The following is a 14,007-nucleotide window of genomic DNA, read 5'->3' on the forward strand; positions in this document are numbered from 1 at the left end:
CTCACTTAACATTGTATATAGGTATTTGGAAACTGTGACTTTAAGCAAAACAAGGTAACACAAAACCAATTTCACTGTAGGTAAATTAATAAAAACAGCAGTTAAGTTCCTAGGGTATATTTCTGGTCACGAAAACACCACTAAATCTCTAAAGACCGCAAACACTTCTAATACTAAACATTTCAATAAATGTGATCTATACATACATCTAAGATTAACAAAAACCATTTAAAGTAATTATATACCCAATGATTCTGGTTCAGGGTTGCAAGTGGCTGGAGCCCATGCCAGCAGCTCAGGGCACAAGGTGGAATCAACCCCATTCTATGGCAGGGCACACTCACACACACACACTCACACTCTCACACTCACACAATTGAGACACACCAGTTAACCTGGCATGAATGTCTTTGGGTTGTGGGAGGAAACCAGAGTCCCCTGAGAAAACCCACACAGACATGGGGAGAAAGTGCACACCCCACAGACAGCAGCCCCAGCTGGGAATCAATTTTTCTTCCTCATTAATATTATAACAAAATGACATTGAAGGAAACAATGTTATGTGTGGACCTGCTATATTTTGCTTGGTCGTAAAAACAATAGCTAGTTTTTGTTCCACTCTATGGTACCGATTGCATTGTTTCATTCACAAATACTTCATCTTTCACTATGTTTCAGCATGTTGATCTTTCCAGAAGTAAAAAATAGAGACAGCTTAAGCCCAATTAAATTATTTTATGTGTCTATTGCAGTTCTTACATAATTTCACCATATTTATTGTCTTAGTCCATCTGGGCTGTTATAACAAAATAACATAAAGTAGGTGGCTTCTAAACAACACACATTTATTGCTCACAGTTCTGGAGGCTGGGAAGTCCAAGATGAAGGTGCTGGCAGACTCTGTGTCTGCTGTGGGCCTGTTTCCTAGTGTATATATAGCAACTTCTCACTGTGTCCTCACATGGTGTAAGGGGAAAACAGGTTCTTTCAGGCCTCTTTTAAAACGGCATTAACCCCATTCATGAGAATTCATGGTCTAATCACCACCCACCTCTTAATTCCAAAACTTTGAGGGTTAGGATTTCAACATAGGAATTTTGAGGGACATATTCAGAACATGGCATTTATGAACCTATTGAACAGATTACCTCATTTCTCTGAGTTGATCTATCAGATATGCATATTTTACTCCTTTCTATTGCATTTTACACTTACTTAGTAAGTTTTCCATTGTATAAACTGTTGTTAGCTAATATAGTGTTTCATTTTTAAATAAGTACTGTGAAAGTTAATAATACAAATTGGGTAATTCTTGCCATACATACTCAATTAAATCAGAGTTGAGGGGCCAGGGAGGAAAACACACTTGGGGGACATAGCACCTACTCCACGAATTTATTTTCTACAAGCACAGCGGCTGAAATGGCCTGCTGTCACCCCAGGGCCAGTTTTACCCAGTAGCTGCTGAAGCAACCAGTTGTGACTCTAAGACTTGTTTTACTCCTGCCGTCACTCACCAACCAGAGCTTGCCAGAGTCCAAAAGCTTCTCTAGTGCCAATGAGCTTTGTTTCAAAACAGTATGTAACAATTCTCTAATAAAACTCCCAACTGTCTCTTTGTTCTTTGGTCATACTGAAGATTGCCTGGTCTCTGTGTTTGCCCTGAATTGCAATTCTTGCTTCCTAAATAAAACATTTCAAATTTCAGTATTCATCTCTATATCTTATTTGACTTCAACAGTACTCATACATTTTTAGATTTCTTAACTTTTTGATGAGAGAGAAACTACCTTAGCTTTAGATAACATTTACAAAGCTCATTCGCAAGTTGTCCTCATCTTCTACACCATGCTTACAACTATTAACCACAGGTATGAACAGGTAGATGGTGATCATTTGACTCAGACTGGGTCTTTAGAAATTTACCAAACCTTTCTGTGTCTGTTTCATATCTAATGAAATAGGAGTAGTATTACTTATCTCATTTTTGCTTGTTTGTTTGTTTGTTTGCGTTTTTGTTTTGAGGCAAAGTCTCGCTGTGTCACCAGGCTGGAGTGCAGTGGCGCGATCCCGGATCACTGCAACCGCCACTTCCCAGGTTCAAGCGATTCTTCTGCCTCAGACTCCTGAGTAACTGGGATTACAGGCACACGCCATCACGCCAGGCTAATTTTTTCCATTTTTAAGAGAGATGGGGTTTCACCATGTTGGCCAGGATGGACTCAATCTCTTGACTTCTCGATCCACCCGCCTCGGCCTCCCAAAGTGCTGGGATTACAGGCGTGAGCCAATGTGCCCGGCCTTATCTCACAATTTTTAATAAAGATAATTACAGGAGGTGTCTTCTATAGCCATCTAGGAGGGTTCCCCATACTTAGCAGATATTCAATGCATGTTACGTTTCGCTCCCTCCCATATGGTGGGGTAATGCTATGATCTGCACGAAGTCCTGTGATCTGCTTTCCTCATTCACTCAAGCTTTTATCACTTAGTAAGAATTTCTACATGTTAGGTGGTGTTCGAAATTCTTGATTTAAATATAAAATTAAACAATAAAATCAGCATGTCTCATTAATCACTGAGAATTTTTTCACATCCTAATTTCACTGTGCAAAAGTGTGTCTTCTGAAAAGCTGCACTTGCAAAAGGCTCACCGTGAAATACAACCTTTCAATGCATATGTAAACCAAAAAAATTTTAAATAAAACATTTCATTCTACCTTTTTTGATGTATTTAATTGAATGACTCATTTAGTGATTTTCAATCTAATAAATTTAGCAGGTTAATACCTGGCTTATTAAACAATAATCTTTATTAACATAATTTTTCTTATTGAATACAAAATAAACCATTGCAAACTATAGTCACAATAATCAGATGATCAAAGCTACTGAGCAAATAGACCAGCTATAAAAGTTTATTAAAAAAATAGACAACATATGTAAACATATTTTTCAGTCACAAGGCTTCATAATACAGCACATTAGGCCCAGGCCTTAAATCTCTGCAGTGGGAGCACCTTAATTTTTTACTAACAGTAATTGGCTTATCTTTCAGTGAACATTAAGCCTACGCAAAAATAAATAACCAGATTCTGCTAAGTTTACTAACACAGAAAATTGCAAATGTACAATAGATTGCAGCAAAAGTGAACTATCTGCAGTAACATGAGAGATTGAATTGTTATACTGCAATTATTTTAATACAGCTTCATTTTGAAATTCATCATAACGTAGAGTTGACTAAAATAAAGCTAAAGAGGAATGACAGAGATAAACACCCAGATCACATACACTCCCCAACACACACGTGCAAATACACATTTACTAATATGCACACACATCCAAACACACATGCACACACATACAGGAGATATTTTGGTAGAAGCAAAACTGAGGACATAGTTTCTATCCTTTTTCTTTCATGTATGGATCATTTTAGGTATATATTTCCTCTACCCTTGAGCTGGAAGCTACGTGCTCCAAAAGGACTGAATACAAAGCAATCATAGTTTCAAACGTGATAACATGTTGGGAAAACCAAATCTCTGTTACATAATTCAATAACCACCCAAAGTGAAGCCGAATCATAGAATGGATGATAAAATAAGAAAATGTATTAAGTACCTGAAACTTTACTGCAAGAATCCAGAATGCTACGTAGTTTTGCTAGGGGCAAAACTCACCATGTTAATACAATCCTTTCATACTGTTTCTCGTCTGCTGGATATACCTGTTAGGCAACCACAATGCTTCAAAATTGCCAACTAATATGATTTTCCTTTTCTTCTATTATAGGTGATATTTTATCACATATGATTGAATTTATTTTAAATTGCTGACATATCAGTTATTCAGTAAACCTTTAGCAAGGTGTAAGTTTGAATGAAACATCAAGCGATGTTTTTAATTTAGTTTTTCATTGTTTGGAAAAACTTAAATATCGATTGTCCGTCTTCTAAAGAGCCATATTCTAGAGGCAGAAGGGAAGCACAATACATTTAACGTAAGAAACCCAGGCAAATTTACCGAGCCCTCGGCTAGCCATTTCTCCACCAGTAACTCCAGGTTTGTGTCATATATGTATGACCATAAAAGTGATTCATAAATAATTTTATTATTTAAATCCTGATCTGCTATTCAAAGGTCCATTTCTGAAAATAATTCATAATATAGTTGCCATTTCCACCATATAAGCTTATTTCAACAGATGTCTAACATTCATCAACAATGAAATGAAATGTGAAATAACAACAACATATTTAACTTCTAACAGTACTGTACTGCTATTCCTTGAGTTGTCAGTGTCTTTGGGATTATTAGGATAATTATGCATTTAATAGAGAAAAATAAAATTAAAACACACGACTGTTTACAATACATGATATCTGTGAAGAGCTAGGTATCTGTAACAATTTTTAAAAGTCCTACTGGAGAATGAAAAAGCTTTCCACTTCTGAATGTCAAATAAATGGCTACGGATGAAGGAAAAATGTTTTCTATAGGAAAAATGGAAAGATTAGCCTCGCTCAGGGGCACACCATGTGGTCTCAGCCAAATGGCAAGGATTGAACTTTGAACATCTATTTTGGAGTTCTAATGAATAAAATATTTATAACTTAAATTCAGTAAAGCTTTTATAAGTTACATTCCATATCATTTCCTCAGGGAGAAATATCATTGCATAATGTAAGTTAGAACTGGACATATTTATGCATTGTCGGCCCACAGCCAAGGTTAGGTAGTTTAAACAGGACTCTATACCTATTCCAGTCATCAGACTTTTAAAAACCTTTACTTACTAATATCACATTATTCTTACCAAGAAACTAAAGCTCTTTCTTGGCTTTTTGTTGCACAAATGACAATTAAGAAAAGAAACTAAAAGAAAAGAAAAAAACAAGAAACAAGACACGAAAAAGGAAAGAAAGGGAAAAAGAAAAAAAGGAAGGAAAGAAGCAACAATAGTGAAGCTCATTACAATTTCTGTTGTGTACAAATGGACAAAGACACAAATGAGAACAAAAACATTAACATTGTGCTGAAGGTAATTCCACCCAGCATAGTTTTCACTGGTGCACATCTCTTGTTTTACACTTTTGTATATTCCAAGTTATAAGAAAAGAATCCAGAGGAAAAACAATAGACATGGCTAACAGCAATCATATACATTTTTTGAGAAGTTGGATATACCTTACTAATTTAGTAACATGGCCACAGCTTTTGAAAACACAGCAGCATGAAACAGTTCAAAGGTAGATACATTGTGTTCATTTGATCACCTTAAAAAAAATGCTTAAACAACAGTAAGGCACTTAATTTAAGACAGGAATTCTTTCTCCAGTTCATATATAGATGGCCGGCTGGTTTTGCTCCTCATTCTGCACAGAGGCACAGTGTAGTCCCTGCTCTGACCTTCCACGTCAGCATCCAGTAATGAAGGCACATGGGATTTAGTCCTCTGCTTGGTAGCAAGGAACTGGGTGGGATGTGGTCCTGGGCGACCCACTACACAGGCAGCCTGTGCCAGCTGAGGCAGATCTGAGCGGCTTCTCAGGGAGGCAGGGCGAGGCTGAGGCACGATATGGACAGTGCTGTGCTTCTTGGGTGAGACCTCCCTTGGCAGGTGACTGTGAGGAGCAGGTGAGGGGCACAGTGGCAGTGCAGAGGCTCCAGTGATTGAGATAATAGCTGCACCAGCTGGTTGAGAAAGCCAAGACAGTATGCAGTTAGAAAGAAACTTGATCGTCAACATGATTATAAACTTCACTGTAGATTATGATTTGACAAAACTGATGAAAATGGAAAAGTGGTTGGACTTTTACATGTTGCCTCTTTTCTTGTTTGTACTGAAGAACTGACTAATGTCATTACCACTTTAGCAAATAATTATTGGCTTATAAGTTAGAGAAAAATACGCTTTCATATGGGATTACTGTGCTAGAATTTTTCCTTGTGCAATTATAAATTACCAATACTTACCGACCTACAGAAAGATAATAAACCAATTTATCTAAAGGTGATGAACAATAATATGGCAAACATAATATCCAGATGTAATAATATTTAAAAAGAAGAGAACAATAAAAAGAATGGAAGCAGTTTGTCTTAATATAGCTTTATAACCAATGCTAGCATAGCATTTTAAAATTTAAAAAGCATTTTTTGTATATATTACCTCACTTAATATTCATGACAAGTATATAAGGTTATTGTAATTATGTTCACCTACAAAATAAATAATACTCAAGCTCTACAGAGCACTTAGTGTGCCATTTGACTTTTACCACAATCTCAATTGTAGAGATTAGGTAAGTATAGTATTAGATAGATACATTGTTGTTATTGTTCCCATTTTATAAATGAAGAAACTGAGGCACAAAATGTTTAAGTGATTTGACCAAATTCACTCAGCATATAAGTGGCAGAGCAGAGATCTGAGCCCAGATAGCTTCCATACCATTAACCATGGCACTACAAAGTTTTTTAAGACATTCAAACAAGAAAGCAGCCTACATAAGTTTCCCAGCATCACAAACTTACCAAATGGTACAACTAGAACTTGAACCTTTGTCCTATGACTCAAAATCCCACATTCTTCCAAAGTACCCATATTATCTCCTCAAATGTCGTATTTAAGTGCCACTTAACCCCAGAAATCTCAAAGCTGAATACGTTCTAGCACACGATGGCATGATCCAGTCACGTCAATACTCAATGAATTTTAGGAATGGAAAAAACAGTGCATTGAGGAGGAGTGAGACACTGTGATACAGCAGAAAGATCCCGGGTTTAAATTCTGACACCACTACTTCCTAATTGTGTGATCTTGAATAACATTAATTTTCCATAAGTTTGAATTCTCTTGCATATAATAGAGTTGCCATAAAAACTAAGAGACAATTTATGTCCAAGGGCTTTAACATCTATAAAGTGCTGTGGAAATACCACTGGTTGCCTTCTGCCAAGCCCCTCTTGTTGAATAGACTAAAAAAACTATTTAAAAATTTGATTTTCTTTTCTTTCAGAGCTTCCATATCTGGACATACACCTCATGGAACTGTCTGGTGTAACATACATCAACAGGGTAATACTTGCTGTCATGGGGTGAACTGTGTCCCCACAAAATTCCTAAGCAGAAGCCCTAACCCTTAGTCCCTCAGATGTGACTGTATGTGGAATAGGGTCTGTACAGAGGTGATTAAGGTAAAATGAGGTCATTAGAGTGGACCTTAATCCAGTGTGACTGATGTCCTAAGAAGAGATTAAGACACAGATGCACTCAGAGTGAAGACTGTGTGAGAACACAGGGAGAAGATGGCTGTCTAGAAGTCAAGAAGCCAGGCTGAGCTCAGAAGGAACCAACCTTGCAGACACCTTGATATGACTTCCAGCCTGCAGAACTGTTGGACAATGAGTTTCTGCTGAACATCCCCCCAGGCTGTGGTACTCTGTTGTGGCAGCCCTAGCAAGCTGATACACCTGCTATGCGCAGTTCCAACAGAAACCGAGCGATGATGTGTGCAGCAGTGGAGCAGACAAGGCCTGTGGGAGGCGAGAGGCCAGTTTCAGTTCCAGCCCTCCCACTCACCCGTGGTTCTAACGGGGGCAGCTGGCTTGTCTTTTTCGTAATGCAAGGGGGCTGGGTGCTTATTCTCCATGTGCTCTTTCTGCTTTGATATGCTATTATAGGTTTCAGTTACTGAACTTCAATTACACTTTTCCCAGAATCCAAATCACAGTTAAATTAAAATCAAATAAGAGACGGGTAAGATTCTAAGATCTACATGAACAGTAAAAACAAATTATTAAATGTCATCCCCAGGAAAAGATAAAAATCATAAATCCATGCTGTTTCACATACTCATCTCTACAGCAGTGTTTTATGCTTTTACCTAATTCATGCAACCTACTTGGGGTCGGATTCCCATCAGACATGGTCCGTCTGTGATGTGATGGTCTATCTTTTGAAGAAGCCCAGTAAGGTACATTCCCACAAGTCTGCTCTAGGAAGGAAGTGGGCAAGTTTCCTGACACACTACGAGTAGTGTCAAGTCTTGGCATGAGGGCTGGCTCACGACTACTTCCTGGAGCAGTGGGAGAAAAATCCGGAGTGAGCATCTCAGAGTCACAAGTGACAGGTGTACCGCCCCCCAGTGGATCTTCACTGTCTATCTGCAGCAGGCACTTTGTGGAGAGAGACGGCGTGGAGAGGATGCCCAGGGCACTTGTCCGTGGCAGGGACAGTGGGCTGCTGGCTTCCCTACCAGTGGGCGGCAGCCTTGTGGGAGGACTGGCGCTTCTGCGGGACTTGGAAGCCCGCTGGAAGATTCCCTCTCGTTTCTTCTTCTCTTCCTTGGGCAATGGTTCTTCAGCAGCCTGTGCTTTATGAAGCTCTCTGAGGTCCAGTCCCAGAGCCACTGATGCCAGCAGGACGGTGCACCCGTACAGAGCCAACTCCGTTTTCTTTCTCTGGGGGGATCTACTCAGATTATTCATAGGAGTCACCTCAGTGGAGACTGTGGCAGCATTCGCAGAGGCTGCCTCCTCCCAGCTTTCAGCTTCTGAAGGATTCTCTCTCTGAGCATCTTTCCCAAGAGGTAGATCAATGTAGGCCTGACTGGGCAATTTTATTTGCTTCGGTTTTCTGTGTTCTAATCCATCAGGGGAAAGTTTTGGCTCTTCACAGGACCCTAAATTAAGGTATAAGTACACACACTGTAGTATCATTTTACTGTAAAAGTCATTTAAACAAGATTGTAAAGTAAAGCTAAAATATAATAAATACATATTTTAAATCAAAACACATGCAGCCCTTTTCATTTTTGCAAATGATTTATCTAGGAGGGCTCCACGGAACAAGTCTCCAGGGCCCTACAACTTAAGGTTCCCTGCAGAGGAACCAGCAAGCTAGCCATCTCCTGTTTCCTGTGCTTCGAGAAGCTGTTCTTCATCATTATCAATATTAGACACTATCGTAGAAACAGTCATCAAAACACAAAAATGCACAACCATAGGCACGTAATCACTAAATATGTCACCAAATGTGCTCTTTTCCTCACTTCACCTAAATACATGTGTCAGGCTCCATTATCTACAGCTTTCCTGAGTGTAAACTAACGGTTCTGTAGCAGATCGGCGGTTCTCAAAGTGTGTGGCCTGGACTGGCAGCATCTGCATCCCCTGGGAATTTGTAGAAATGTAAATCATTGGCCCACCCCAGACTATGGAATCAGAAATTCTGGAGAGTGGAGTCCAGCGGTCTGTGTTTCAGCAAGACTTTACTGAAGTTTGGGGACCATTAAAATAGAAGATTCTCGCAAGAGGTTACACAATCCCAAAGGTTACAAATTATACCCGCTTAAGAGGAAGCCAACATTCTTATCACATATGTGCTTAACAGTGCATAATTAAACAACAAACTCATTAATCTGATTTCCAAATAACATCTGTAATTTTTTCCAACATTACATCCTAGTATATCTAAACGTGCCTGATGATCTAGACCAGGGGTCCCTGAACCCCAGGCCATGGACTGATACCATGGCCTGTTAGGAACCAGACTGCACAGCAGGAAGTGAGCAGCAGGTGAGCGAGTGAAGCTTCTTCTGTATTGACAGCCAATGCCTATTGCTCACATGACCACCTGAGCTCCACCCCATGTCAGTTCAGCAGTGGCATTAGAACCTCACAGGGCGTGAACCCCACTGTGAACGGCACATACGAGGGATCTAGGTTGCTCCTTATGGGAATCTAGCGTCTGAAGATCTGTCGCCATCTCCCATCACTCCCAGATAGGACCATCTAGTTGCAGGAAGACAAGCTCAGGCCTCCCACTGATTCTACATTATGGAGAGTGGTAGAATTATTTAATTATGAATTACAATGTAATAATAATAGAAATAAAGTGCACAATAAATGTAATGCGCTTGAATCATCCTGAAACCGTCCCCACCCCACTGGTCCCTGGGAAAACTGTCTTCCACGAAACTGGTCTCTGGTGCCATAAAGGCTGGGGACTGCTGATCTAAACAATTTGAGATGCCAGCTTTCTTTCTCCAAAGAACCCTGTGCTCTTCCCTGTGGTACCTTTTGTTTGGGGTGCCCTCTTTTTCCTCCATTCCTACTCCTTCCACTCCCTGACGTTGCTGACCCAAGCTCCCTTTTCCTTCATAAAGGAGAACCTTCAGAAGGAGAAGCTGAACCCAGGTAGCGAGTGCAAAGGTGCTTCTGAAATTGAGCACAGTACCAATAACAAATTCAAGAAATTTACATTGTGTCTTGCTAAAGCATCCTTACTTTGATCAAAGTACCAAAGAGTCTGCCTAAATGATCAAGTATAAAGACCAATTTTATTTTCTGTGTTAGTAACTGTGCTTGAAGTTTTTCAATGATTTCCGTCCCTTCAATCTTTTTTTTTTGAGACGGAGTCTCGCTCTGTCGCCCAGGCTGGAGTGCAGTGGCCGGATCTCAGCTCGCTGCAAGCTCCGCCTCCCGGGTTTACACCATTCTCCTGCCTCAGCCTCCTGAGTAGCTGGGACTACAGGCGCTCGCCACCTCGCCTGGCTAGTTTTTTGTATTTTTTAGTAGAGACGGGGTTTCACCGTGTTAGCCAGGATGGTCTCGATCTCCTGACCTCGTGATCTGCCCATCTCGGCCTCCCAAAGTGCTGGGATTACAGGCTTGAGACACCGCACCCGGCCCATCTCTTCAATCTTTTAATACTGAATACTGAATACAAATATTGAATATCGAAAGTCAATCATTATGATTCATTTAAATTAAATAGAAATTCCAATGTAAAACTCTCCAAGCAGTCGTTTTTCTTATATATTTATTTATTTATTTAGAGATGGAATCTCATTCACTCTATCACCCAGGCTGGTGTGCAGCGGTGCAATCTTAGCTCACTGCCACCTCTGGCTCCCAGGTGCAAATGATTCTCCTGCCTCAGCCTCCTGAGTAGCTGGGATTACAAGCAAGCACCACCATGCCGGCTAGTTTTTGTGAGTTTTTCATAGTTAACCTGCTTCATTGGATTTCATCATGTCAACAGGTGGCACTATAGTAAGGAGTGATACCCCTTAATCTCAGCAGAACTTTCACGGGGGGTCTGTATTTTTACATCTAATATTTCCTATACTAAATTAATTTGGTTTTACATAATTAATTATGATAATAACGTTTCTGGTAAGGAAGAGGAGTTACAAATTCCCAAAACCACGTGAAGCCTAATTGCTTCCTGCCATAAAGACTTGATGGAAAATAACTTCTGAATTTAAGTAAAGCTGTAAGAAATGCCATTACTTGCTAATCTCCCCTCTGCTACTTTAATGACCACATAAGACTATAAAAGCAAAGCCTCAGCGCAATCAGATGCCAAGGACGGCTCAAGCAAATCCTACCTCCTGAAACACATTTACCTGGCTGGTCCACAAACAATGAAGCCAAGGGCATGGGTTTCTGATTTTTTATTAAGATAGTTGACCAAGGACTGTTGCCATCGGAGAGAGGTCTTATCCTACAAGAGAAAAATGTTTCTTTTCGTAAGACAGAAGCACACAGCACACCAATTAGGTTTTGGGGGATACAGGCCAACAATATTTTTAAGGTAGCAAAGAGAACACATTTGTACTCAGTTTTGAAGGGCTGACAAAGTACAAATAATACCTGAAAGTGAGACAGGAAAAAAAATCTCAGAAATATTCTAACTGCTTAACTAAATACTAGTTAATGTGGCATGATAAATTCATCCTAGAAAATTAAGTTGATATTTGTAAATCTCTGTATTAATTTACTTGCTTTTTGAAAGTCTGGCTGATGTGCTATTAACACAGGAATGGATTTGTCACATTATACAATGAATACCACCAGATACCACACACCCACCTTTCTTTGCAATCTGCTCTTTCTTTCATTTGAATGGAATTTGGTCCCCAGGTACAACCTTTTTTCTTAAAATTCCTTTTTACGTCCTCAAATTCTTCTTGTCGAAAGACTGTGTTCCTTCCCCAAGTTTTATTGCTTTCATCTGAAGTCACTAAAGAGAACATTATTAACAATATTAACCACAACTATCATATTAACCAATATTGGCTTTGTTAAAAAAGCTAAATTAATCATATCAGTTGTGAAACTACCTTACTCAAAACACGAAAACAATGAGAAATTATTTATTTCACGCAATCTCTGGTAAGTTTCTTTCTCTGATCATAAAAACACCAAGAAAAGTGGAGTAAGTTAACAGAAAAGATACAAATTCGAGATAAATTAGCAGCAAAGATTTGATTACCTTTTAATCTATTTATTTAGCATTTTGCAACAATTAGGATTTCATTGTAATGGGGGAGGGGACACCAAACTAAACATGTAACTTAAAATGAACTTAGTACTCTAATTTTTTAACCAAATCAGTTAAAGTTTGGAACTAGAGACACAAACATCATATATTTTTAAATTGTAATTTCAACTAATTTTTCATTGGTCGTCACAATTTATTTATTTATTTTTTGGTCTTCACAATTCCACTCAGTCATGACAACACTTTGGTTACAGTTGTCTTTTAAAACTTGAAAATATTTAAGTTTTCCATGTCTTGCTTTTTTCACTACCTCACAGGATGATGTATATTCATTTTTAATATCCACATTTTACTAAACACTTACATACCACCCCTCTAATTTAAGTGCACTTGAAAGCAATTTGCAGTCGGGCACTGTGGCTCATACTTGTAATCCCAGCAGTTTGGGAGGCCAAGGCGGGCGAATCACAAGGTCAGGACTTCAAGACCAGCCTGGCCAACATGGTGAAACCCCGTCTCTACCACAAATACAAAAAATTAGCTGGGCGTGGTGGTGGGCGCCTGTAATCCCAGCTACTCAGGAGGCTGAGGCAGGAGAATTGCTTGAACCCGGGCGGCAGAGGTTGCAGTGAGCCGAGATCGCACCATTGCACTCCAGCCCAGGGGCAGTGCCAGGCTCCGTTTCAAAAAAAAAAAAAAAGTGATTTGGAAATCACTGAGGAAAATTGCTATTATTACCACACACTTACGGGAAAAATATCTGAAACACACTAGATGTTCTAAAAACAGTTTGAAATATTTTGATATACAGTGGAATACTCTGTGACTATAATAAAAATGAGGTACAGATAATGATATATAATGTTTATATTATATTTAATATTACCTATAATCCACTTTCATTAAAAATTATGTGTTTATGGATGCCTGTATATACACACATACATACACAGAGGAGAAATTACTAAACACAGATACCAAACTTACTAAAGTGTTTAAATTTAATAGAGAGGATTGCTATGTAGAGGGAAATTTAGCTCCTTTATATCACTTTGTAAAACTGGACACATTGTGGATGATGTTTGGTTACTTACGTGTGTTTCTATATTTTCCAAATTTTAAAATATACATATATGTGTGTATATACAAGTGTCTGTGCATATAAATGTGCTTAGGCCAGGCACGGTGGCTCACGCCTGTAATCCCAGCACTTCAGGAGGCCGAGGCAGGTGGATCACCAGGTCAGGAATTCAAGACCAGCCTGGCCAAGGTGGTGAAACCCTGTCTCTACTAAAAGTACAAAAATTAGCTGCGCGTAGTGGCAGGCACCTGTAATCCCAGCTACTCGGGAGGCTGAGGCAGGAGAATTGCTTGAACTCGGGAGGCAGAGGTTGCAGTGAGCCGAGATGGCACCACTCCAGCCTGGGTGACAGAGTGAGACTCCATCTCAAAGAAAAAAAAAAACGTGGATGCATGCCTAAATGTATATGTGTGTGTGTAACAATCTTGAATCAGTTGTTCATTCTTTTTATTAAAGTAAAAGTTTTACAGTAGAATGAGCGATAAACAGATGAGCAGTTTTCATTTAAGTGAAGGCAGCAGAACCGGAAAAGCTTTCAGCCGGGGGTTATTAGACCGGAGCTCATCTCAGCTGTAGGACTGACTGACCGATCTACGCTCCCAGAGCTATCTACACTCTCAGCTTT

The 14,007-nt window shown here is 39.4% G+C and overlaps 1 protein-coding gene across 1 annotated transcript in view; it reads right to left on the reverse strand.

Annotated features, from left to right (window-relative positions):
• Positions 1-2,905: 2,905 nt before the first annotated feature.
• The window catches only part of MAP3K21 (mitogen-activated protein kinase kinase kinase 21), a 54,739-nt gene continuing 43,637 nt past the window's right edge, over positions 2,906-14,007 (reverse strand). The window contains 4 exon segments of the mRNA NM_001265676.1: positions 2,906-5,700; positions 7,914-8,693; positions 11,424-11,521; positions 11,890-12,040. Of these exon segments, the coding sequence (NP_001252605.1) occupies positions 5,321-5,700; positions 7,914-8,693; positions 11,424-11,521; positions 11,890-12,040 (1,409 nt within the window). The 3' untranslated portion in view covers positions 2,906-5,320.

The sequence above is a fragment of the Macaca mulatta genome, chromosome 1 (assembly GCF_049350105.2).
Source record: "Macaca mulatta isolate MMU2019108-1 chromosome 1, T2T-MMU8v2.0, whole genome shotgun sequence".
NCBI lineage: Eukaryota > Metazoa > Chordata > Mammalia > Primates > Cercopithecidae > Macaca > Macaca mulatta.